Raw genomic sequence first — 11,145 nt, 5'->3', positions numbered from 1 at the left:
TCAGGTTTCATGATGCTTTATTTCTCGTTGCGCTCCAGTCATTAAAAACACAAAATGAGATCTCTCCATTTGCCACTGTGCTCCATGGAAGCCATCTTGGCTCTTTCCTACAATTCTTAAGTTTGTTTTAAGGTGGCGGGCTCTGAACGAGTCCATCCGTTTAGTTTCTTGAAATGCTTTGGTTGTGTGTTGTATTGCACAACGTTAACGTCCCCCGTGCACCACTTTGGGTTGGTTTCACTGTCGCGCTCTAGCGAATGCGTCACGGAGCCACGGGGAATCTTCGTAAAGTCTGGGGTCTCCCAGGTACTCGGTTGTGCGTTTGTAGAAGTAGTAATACAACACAGCAGCTGGGGAGATACAAAACCATCAACAGGCAATGGTTAACTTGTGTGGAAACCGCAAAACTGCTAAATAATAAAGAGCGATTAACTGTCTGATTGGAAGAAAATTGTGCCTCTGGTTTGATCACACCTCGACGACACTTTTTATGTCATGAGAGAGAAAGGTTAGGCCTTGCAGTAAGGGATTGAGAGGTTCTTGACAGTGACCCTCACATGAAATCCAATCGGGTTTTGGGTTTGGCTAACGTCTCACGGTCGGCTTACCGAGTCTCTGGAACACAAAGAGAACCTGCAGCCCGTCCGTCCACACGAAACCATTGGACTCCATCCACCTCAGGTTCTGAACAGAAAAAAAAAAGTTCGAATTTTCGAAATACTAATATGGACAGAATTTTGGACGCAATATTAATCATTTTTACATTTTGTTTATTTTACATATTATACATTAATACATTTCTGCAAAGTCAAGTTTGGACACAATATAAATAACTTTTTAATTGACGTACAAAAATAATTTTCTGCAAAATGGATTTAAACTGTGGAAATGAACGGAATAAAGGGAAATGGAAGTATTTTAGAAATACAAATATGTAAATACAAATTTTACTATTTTATTTATCTTATTATACAATAATAATTTTCTACAAAATTTCAGAAGAATGGCTTTAAACGTGGGAAATAAACAGAATAAGGAAAAGGGAGTATTTTAGAAATATATATTTATACAGAATAAGTTTTGAACACAATATAAATAAATCTTTTTTTATTTATATATTATACAATAATACTGTTCTGCAAATTTTTAGCAGAATGGATTAAACATGGGAAAGAACAGAATAAAGGGAAATTTAAGTATTTCAGAAAAACATACAGAATCAATTTTTTGTTTTAATTTTACTTTTAATTTAAATATTATGCATTAATAATTTTCTGCAAAATTTCAGCAGAATGAATTTAAACACTTGAAATGAACAAAATGGAAGTATTTTAGCAGTACAAATCTATTTTGGAGACAATATAAATATTTTTTATTTATTTTTTATTATATATTATACTATAATAATTTTCTGTTCAATTTCAGCAGAATTGGTTTAAAAAAAAAAGTGAAACATTAATTTTTGTATTTATTATTTTAGCTTTATTTTTTATTTAAATATTATACAATAATAATTTTCTGCAAAAGTGCAGCAGAATGGATTTAGCATGGTGAGGAATTTACAAAATTTTACAAATGACATTTTTAATTTACCAATGTATGTTATTTAAATTTTTAATTGATATATAATTATACAATAATAATTTTCTACAAAATTTCAGAAGAATGGATTTTAAACACTTGAAATGAGCAAAATGAGAGTATTTTAGCAGTACAAATCTATTTGAGACAATATATTTATTTTTTATTATATATTATACTATAATAATTTTCTGTTCAATTTCAGCAGAATTGGTTTAAAAAAAAAAGTGAAACATTAATTTTTTATTTAGCTTTATTTTTAATTTAAATATTATACAATAATAATTTTCTGCAAAAGTGCATCAGAATGGATTTAAACGTGGTGAGGGATTACTTGAATTTTACAAATGACTTTCTGTGCTCACAGATTCCATGTAGGACCTAGTAATAATGTGTGTGTGTGTGTGTGTGTGTGTGTGTGTGTGTGTGTGTGGACACACCATGACCCAGCAGTGAAAGCTGATGCTGAGGCTCAGGTAGAGTGCAGACAGTATCAGCAGCGCTCGGAACCGCTCCAGTAACAGTGACACCAGCCCCACCTGGAACACGTATGTGTTGAACATCATGAGGAGAATGATGATCACGTTAAACAGGATGCCGATGTCCTGGATTCTGCAGAAAGAAGACAAGACACAGATATGATATTAGAAAACATTAATGCATCGGCTTTGATTCAAAGCATCTTGCATTGCATTCAAGGTTTGCATTTTATCATTTCATCTGGGATGCCTGTTTGTTCAAGAAACAAGGTGTCTATATAATATTTTTTGAAAATATGGCATAAAAGAGTGCTTATTTTCTAAATATGATCTGCTTTCTATATTGACCTAATCAGACTGATGCTATGAATAATGCAATCTGTAAGTCCTCACATGAAGAGCACGAGCTGTATGACCGCCGCGGCCCGCAGCAGTTCACTGAAGGAGTTGACGAACAGGTCAAAGGTCAGCAGTGCCAGCTGGATCAGCAGCACCAGCGAGTAGTTATTGGTCTGGAGCATATCTGCAGCGATCCGGAATATACTAGAAAGCCCTCCGCCACTCTTCAGCAGACGTGTGACGTGGAGATCATCTCGCCGTGATTATATAGAGGAAATTCCACCTCACTTCCGCCTACTCCATGAAAAACCAAAGGACGGCGAGGACAATTGCTGGAGTTGTTCCACTGGCCGTTTAATCCTGGCATCAGTCATGCTGGATCAGTGACGAGTGAACATTCAGATGCTCGGGTGAATATTAATGTTCCTGAAGAGCTGAAATCCTCATCAGAGCGTGCGGAGATCTTCCTCCTGAATGGATTATAGAGAAGATAAATCACATCAGAAAAACATTCTCTATCCCATCTCTAACTCTTTCTGTTGAATATCTGTCTATAGATCTCAAATATAGCTATCATATTGAATGCCTGTCTGTCTATCTATTTAAATGTATTATGCTGAATATCTATCTATCTATCTATGTCTGTCTATCCATCTATCTATCTGTCTGTCTATCTATGTCTGTCTGTCTATCTATCTGTTTATGTCTGTCTGTCTATCTATCTATCTGTCTATCTATCTATCTGTCTGTCTATCTATCTGTTTATGTCTGTCTGTCTGTCTAGCTATCTGTCTGTCTGTCTATCTATCTGTCTATATAACCTAACCTATTTTGTTTGTTTTTATTGTGTATCAATATGCATATCTTTATAAATGTAACGTTATCTATACTATTATTAATTATTTGGAAACGTAAAACATTTTTTATAATGTAATGTAAAGTAAGTTTTTGCTGCTTAAAAACGCTGTTCTGTTTTAAAACGGATGGGACAGGAGAGGCATCCAAACAATTGAGGACAAAGCGAGGATTTCTTATAAGAGTTACGGTATTTTGAGGCTCGTGCTTCTCTGCTGCCCCCTGCTGGAGGAACTCTGGCATAACGAGACACCTGCCGGTCACAGGTGACACGCGACACACACCTGAGCAACATCGCACCACAGGTCTGGTACGTTCTGTTTCTTAATTGTAGTAATGTATTTATTTGAATGACAAATTAATTGATTTAACCCCAGTTTCTTCAGTTTTATGTTTGTTCAGTTAGTCTTAAAGGAAAAGTGGAAAGTGCTGACATATGGTTTAAAATTATGCATGATACCAACATTTGCCAGTCTACTAAAACTCTCTTAGAACAATACTTAATATATATCATACATGCCTTTCATCTACTTTACAAAAGAGTACCATGGTATTACCATGTTTTTGGACATACACCTTCTAAACACCATGGTATATGTAGAAGGTATGCATAAATATGAAATGTCCCACTGATCCCATGTATAAAGTTCATGTCTATTTTGAGTCAAAAATCCATTCTATAGACAATATGATAAAGTATTAAATGTCCAGATGAAGTGGGTCATTGCACATGTGCATTTCTGAGTGTTTCCTTCCTGGGTTTGCAGTTTCATCGAAACAAATTCATGATTTAACTTTGCCTGACAAGTTTGATTTATTGCAAGCGGCGTAAGGAAAATACTTTATTTATAATACACTCTTAAAAATAAAGGTGCTTCACGATGCCACAGAAGAACCTTTTTGTCTAAATGGTTCCATAAAGAACCTTTAACATCTGAAGAACCTTTCTGTTTCACAAACGCTTCTTTGGGGTGAAAGAAGGTTCTTCAGATTATAAAAAGGTAAGAAAGAGATGCTTCTTTAAAGTACCTTTGACTGAATGCTTCTTTGTGGAACCAAAAATGGTTCTTCTATGGCATCGCTTGAAGAACCTTTTGAAGCACCTTTATTTTTAAGAGTGTAGTTATGTATGATTTCCACACACAGAAAAAAAATGCATGTGTAGACTACGTTTTCTTCTCTGAAGTTGACATATGGCTGTCAGACTGTATCTCTCAGGTGATTTTCGTGTGTAGTTGTAGCAAAGCTCGGGAAGTTTATTTGACCTTGAGTGTGGCAATTCATCTATGGCTTTATTGCAGGTGTGTAAACATGCCATGCCCACAGGCTATATTTTGTTATATTCATGCATATCTTGAATCATGAAATCAACATGAATGTTTTGTGTTACAGCATTGGCCCTTAAACGTATTTAGGTCACAGAATGTCATTGCAAATAGCAAATTGTAAGAATGCCACTAAAGTAGATGACAAAATATGACGCCAGCTCACTTCTCAAGCAGAATATTTGACTAAATGTGTTGAAAAATGAAAACCAAACATTCTGTATTCCAAGTGCAAACACTTATTAATGCAATGACATTTAAACTTCTTTGTAAATGTAAGCACACGTACATCACGGAGACGTCTATTTGACGTCTGCATTTACATCTGCAAGACACTATGTGTAGTACTTTGTTGCGATAACCTAAATATCCAGCTTAACTAAACTTAAGTCAAGCACTAACACTTAATTTTTGAAGTTGAAACAACACATTATTACTTCATCTAATGTTGAATTTTAAATTGTGGTAACTAATCGCAGCAATAATTTTTTTTACAGTGTATGCATTAAGATATATGCCTAAATTAAAATCTCTCGGTCTAAATTAGGAGAACTTGTTGGTTCTGGGCCAGAGGAGAGAGCGAGGAGCGGAGAGGAGAGAGTAGAGCCGACGGAGATCCGATTCACACGCATCCTCATGGAGCTGGGAGCTGATAAACTCTTCAAAGAGTGAGTAAATATACACAGCCATGGTCACCACGGTGTAACAGATAAGATAACAAGTCAACTGTGCTTGTCTGTTTGAGGTTTAGATGAATATTGACAAAGCCATCATACTGTCATTGTACACATTTAGGTTAACGTTTATGGGCTGCATCGGCCAAACTCTGCTTTTTTCACTAACACTTTACACAAAGTTTACACAAGCTTTTTGGGTTGTTCATGTCTGTCTGTGTGTTAGTCAGTGGGAGCTGTGTACTCTGTGGTGTGAGCTCCAGAGGGACAAACCTGAGCTGCTGGATGTTTTGGAGGAGGTTCTTTCCTACACTGTGTCTCATCTTCAGGACGCACTCAAAGAGAAAGACAATTTAGAACAGGCACTGCGCAGGTCCTCAGGCCTCATTGCACTCCTTTACCTGTTGTAAAATAAACATGTCTTTGTGTATGTCTAGAGATAAATGAAATGTGCTGAGTGTTTAAATGTCCTACAGGAGAGAGGAAGATCATGACCGAGTGGTTCGGTCCATGTATGAAGACATGGAGGGTCAGTTAAAAGAAGAGAGAGAGAAACGACAAGCTCTGGTAAACACACAGTGTAAATATGAAGTACGGATTTAAGTTTGGCAAAACTTTAGAAGGGGAAATGTTATTTTAATTAGAGAACAGTGCTAGTATTAGAGGAAATTATGATATTGTTCATGGTGGTTATTATAGTGATGGTGATGATAATGATTATGGTAATGACAGATTATAGTGATAATATTGTTCGTGGTGATTGTGATACCAATGGTGATGATGGTGATTATGATGATGGTAATCATATAGTTTATGGTGACTGTGATAGTAATGGTGATGTCGATAATGATTACAGTATTGCGATAGCAAGGGTAACAATGATATTGATGATGGTGATGATACATTTGTTCCTGGTGATTATGATAGTGATGGTGGTAATGATATTGCTGTGATGGGGATAATATTATTGTTCCTTGTGATTATGATATCAGTGGTGATCATGGTGAATATGCTGTTGGTAATTCTATAGTTCATGAAGATTATAATAGTAATGATGAAGACTGAGATATTAACATTGATGACATTGATGATCATATTGTTCCTTGTGTTTGTTAAGATACTAATGGTGATAATGATATGAGGTAATGATATTGCTGTGATGGGGATAATATTATTGTTCCTTGTGATTATGATATCAGTGGTGATCATGGTGAATATGCTGTTGGTAATTCTATAGTTCATGAAGATTATAATAGTAATTAACATCTGAGATATTAACATTGATGACATTGATGATCATATTGTTCCTTGTGTTTGTTAAGATACTAATGGTGATAATGATATGGTGTTGGTAATCATATAGTTCATGATAAGTATGATACTAATGGTAACGATTATTGTGATTGTGATTTATGATATTGATTATGGTTGGGATAATGGTGATTATGATTCCAGTGGTGATGATGTTTACGATACTGATAATAGTGATGATACTGATTATTGTGATTGTGATTTATGATAATGATATTGATTATGTTTGGGATAATGGTGATTATGATTCCAGTGGTGATGATTGATGATTATGATGTTGGTAATCATATGATAGTAATAGTGATGATGTTGGTGACGAGGATTGTCATGTGATTAGCATTATTGTGTATGGTGATTATTATGATAGTAATGGTGATCATGATTCCAGTGGTGATGATTACGATACTGATTATAGTAATGATACTGATTATTGTGATTATGATGGGGAGAATCATATTCATGGTGATAATGGTCATTATGATGGTGGTAATAATTTTCAAGATGATTATGATGTGATAATGACATTGTTCATAGTGATGTGGATGTGATGTTGATAATTGTATTGATCAAGGTGATAAATATGATGGTGACTTTGGTGATGACGGTAATGCAATTTATAATGATGATAGTGGTAATTAAGGTGATAACAATATTGATGATGGTAATGTGATTTTGCTGATGTCATATTTTAATGGTGTGACGTTGGTCTGCTCTGTGATGAAGGACAGCATGAAGCAAGGAGTCAAGAAAGAGCAGATACTGCAGGAGTTGAAGATGCGAGAACAAGAACTTGAGTTCACGCTCACCAAACAGAGAGAGGTACACACTCATCAACACGTTTGATTATTAAACCAGCAGGAGGGTCTGTCTCACCCCACCTGTGTGTGTGTGTGTAGTTGGAGAGCAGGATCAACACTCTGAGCAGTGATCAAACTGACACTCGAGGGAAGAACCGCCGACTGCAGAACATCAACCAGCAGCTGCAGGATCAACTGGAGCAGAGCCGAGAGGAGCTTCAGCACGCTCTGAGCCAACTACAACAACTACAGAACACCATCAAACAACAGCAGAGGGGCAAAGAGAGGTTGGAAGAACATATGCCTTTCTCCACTGTAAAGGACCTTTTGTGGAATGGAAAGATTCTATGGATGTTAAAGGTTCTTCATGGAACCAAAATAACTTTTAGTTTTGGGATGTAACGAACAAATAAACATAAGCTGCTATTTCCTGATGATATGCTGTGCAGGTTTCATGTCTGACTGTTTCTCACTACAGAGAAGTCCTGAAAGTGTCCCGAAACATGCAGAAGGAACGGGAAAGCCTCATGAGACAGCTGGATCTTCTCAGGTAGGGCGACCCAACTGAAACGATCACACCTTTATGATGTAGTATGATGAGTGTTCAAGAGTAGGCATGTGTGTATTACTTTTATCTGAAAGATAAGGCTGTAAGAATCGACCAATCAAAATGGATGAAGGTTTAAGATGTTTGATCGATCATTAGTCCATCTCATTGACAACTAGATTTGTTATCTATATATTCCAAGGCTGTAAAAGTCCTGTGAGGAGGAGCTTTAGCTTAAAAATTTAACTGGAATTCTCTCTGCTTCTCTTTTGTAGAGACATGAACAAGCGTCTTCGGGATGATAAAGATGCCCAACAGACACAGAAGATGGTTAGTCAAAAATACCCCTTCATGTCTCCCACTCCTTACCCACCGTGCCGCTGTGTTCACGCCTTCTCGCCGTGGGTGCGCTCTGTTTACCCATATTAACCCTGCCTTTGGCCCATATAACATTACCCACAATGCATACAGCTAAATGTGAACGGCTACATTCATCTGGATGTATTTCTGTGAGTTTCCATGAGCCCATGTTTCTTCGGGAATTTGAAAGTTTGTGGATGATGCCAGCCACACGCTCTTCTGGAATATTCACATTTTCCAGGTGCAGCTCTGGTTAGTTTATTCTCGGGAGAGCTTGTTCCATTCGTCAGCCTCTAAGAGGAACAACTAATGACTTGAAGGAAACTTTGAACTCATCGAAGACCTTGTGTGGAACATTTGAAACCGTGAATATGGAATTCAGCACTGTTCTCCAATCAAACGGGTCACATTTGGAGAAAGATTGTTCCTTGTTTGGTCTGTTACGGAAACAAGTGTGATTCCAAATTAATGGTTATTTCTGTTTCAGAAGAGCCTTAATCACTTAATGCCCCTCATTTTTTACAAAGAAAGTCAGTCAAAAAATAAGAAAAATACCATAACACACATATACTGTATATATATATATATATATATATATATATAAGCATTGCAAATACTTAAACAAGCGCATCACATGAACCCAGTTTTGCATCAATTACTGCTCTGGGAGACCGATATGCATAGTTTCTACAAGATAAACTATATACTAGACTTTTCTCAATTTTCCTTCAAAACCGTCTCCATTAAAGCTGAAGCTAAAATGTCTTTCATATCTGGTCAACTGTTCCTCAGACAGCTCAAGTGAATAATACTTTGCAGAGGAAGGAATCCATACTGGGGAAATATTTTCCACCAAGGAAATCGGCAAAGAGGTGGGTATCTAACTAAACCTTATGCATGCTATATTAATGCACATAACACTCTATAAAGAGACATATATAGATATACATATATAAGATGTGCATTTTTAAACATGGTTATAGCTCTTGCCAGAATTGCAGTTGCAACTGTACACTTTAATTGCAATTCTGAGCCACAACCTTTGGTGAATACTGATACTTTCCGGATCATTTGTCTTTGCCAATGCTGCAAAATGTAATTTAGCATCTTAAAACATTTATGTTCCCAATTTTTCATTCCTGCTGATGAAAACAGATCACACACTTTTTTTTGCAGTGCTATTTCAGTATCATTGATATAACTATTATACACTCTAAAAAAATGCTGGCTTAAATATAACACAGTGCTGGGTTACAAAGGGACAGACCCAGCTATTGGGTTGTTTTGATTCAGCGGTTGGGTTCAAAACAACCCAATAGCTGGGTTTGTCCCTTTTTAACCCAGCATTTTTAAGAGTAGATTTTTTAAAAATGTATTTCCATTTGTATATTTTAATTTCCTTTTAATTACATTTTTTTAAATTTTCTTTTTAACTTTAAAGTTTTAGTAATGTTGTTGTGTTTTTGTCATATTTTTTATTATTATTATTTCAAAGTGTGTCTATATATTTCTTATTAATTTGTATTTGTTTTAGTTTTAGTTATTTTAGTACTTTAAGTAAAACTGAAAGAAAATTAGATGATGCTTTGGCAACGAACTGAAATAAAATAAGTTAGATTTTTTATATTTTCTTTTATTTGAGTACAGAAGCAGATTTTAGCAGGATTTATTTATTTTTGAGCAATGATAGAGGGCAATTAAAAGGTTTTGACTCATTTTATAATTCCTATGCATTTTTTTGTTGTATTAAAATAATTGTTATCCACTTTAAAGGCAGCTGATGGAAAACCCAAATGACGAGTCTGAGGATTCAGACACCTCTAACAGATTCAAGTCCGAAAAGACTCTCTATAGCTGAAGAGCGAGAAGCCGAATCTACCTGCCAGTCTGAGAAAACCACGCTACTTATGTTTTTACCGTAAAACACTACTTCCCAACTTCTTATTAATCTCTGTATGGCTGCGTCTTGGATGCAAATGAACCTCAGATATTTGCATGACAGTAGATGACTCACTTTCTGTCACTTCCAAACACTACAAAAGATGTTCATAAATTCTTGATCTTAACAGTCAATCAAATATTTATCTGCATGATGTGGCTCTCCAGGAAATCCTTTCTCTCTTCTTCCTCCTCCAGAGCGCACTGTGTGGCCCGCAGGTGTGTTTAAGGTGGTGTTTTTGGGGAACTGGAAAGAGCTCATTCATCCATCACTACTGCAGCGGTCACTTCCCCAATAACTTGGCCTGGACTGTGGGTGAGACGCTTGATTTATGCCCAGTTATGCTCACGCTTAGCTTCATTCCTTTTGTGTGCTGACAAGTCATGTGATGTTTGATTGACAGGACTGGATTTTCAGGTCAGGAGCCTAATGCTTGATTCCACACCAGTCGCTCTACAGCTGTGGGACACACCGCAGGGCAAGAGAGGTCAGATGTCCCAAAAAATGGTTTATAGAACCAAGAGACTGATTTAGATAATCTACAATGCCAGACGAGTTCATTTATTTAAAACCTCACAGGTGAAGATATAAACTGCCTGGACTGGTTACATAGTACGGCAGCATTTGTATGCAAAAGGTGTGCTTACGCTGCTTTGCATGTAAATAAGTGTGTGACTTTGATTGAAGGTTTACTGTAAAAATGAGTGTATTTAGCATGTGCCTTAATCTGTTTATGTTGACTGTGTGTGACCCTGTGATTGGTTTATTGGATAAGATTGAGTGTGTGTGTGTGTGTGTGACTGGCAGGAAAAGATGGCTGAAGGGGCGTGTCTGATGTTGCTAGGCAATAAGACAGACCTGGCGACGCAGGCAGGAGGGAGGTGACTAGAGCACTTCGCCGCAGACTGCTCATCATTTCTGATAACTATCATTATTTG

At 36.5% G+C, this 11,145-nt stretch overlaps 1 protein-coding gene and 1 pseudogene across 1 annotated transcript; one reads left to right on the top strand and one right to left on the bottom strand.

The window, feature by feature from the left end:
• Positions 1-2,937, bottom strand: LOC107561148 (transmembrane protein 138-like). The gene is made up of 4 exons (XM_016245513.1): positions 2,454-2,937; positions 2,022-2,193; positions 609-684; positions 1-350 (listed from the first exon to the last, which is right to left on the bottom strand). The coding sequence occupies exons 1-4, from the start codon at positions 2,579-2,581 to the stop codon at positions 238-240; spliced, it is 489 nt and encodes a 162-aa protein (XP_016100999.1). The 5' UTR covers positions 2,582-2,937; the 3' UTR covers positions 1-237.
• A 905-nt stretch (positions 2,938-3,842) lies between these two features.
• LOC107561135 (EF-hand calcium-binding domain-containing protein 4A-like) lies at positions 3,843-11,105 on the top strand (annotated as a pseudogene).
• The last annotated feature ends 40 nt before the right edge of the window (positions 11,106-11,145 follow it).

This window comes from Sinocyclocheilus grahami, unplaced genomic scaffold (assembly GCF_001515645.1).
Source record: "Sinocyclocheilus grahami isolate Dianchi unplaced genomic scaffold, SAMN03320097.WGS_v1.1 scaffold759.1, whole genome shotgun sequence".
NCBI lineage: Eukaryota > Metazoa > Chordata > Actinopteri > Cypriniformes > Cyprinidae > Sinocyclocheilus > Sinocyclocheilus grahami.
The sequence above is the reverse complement of the archived record's forward strand: the minus strand, read 5'-3'. Positions and strand labels throughout refer to the sequence as shown.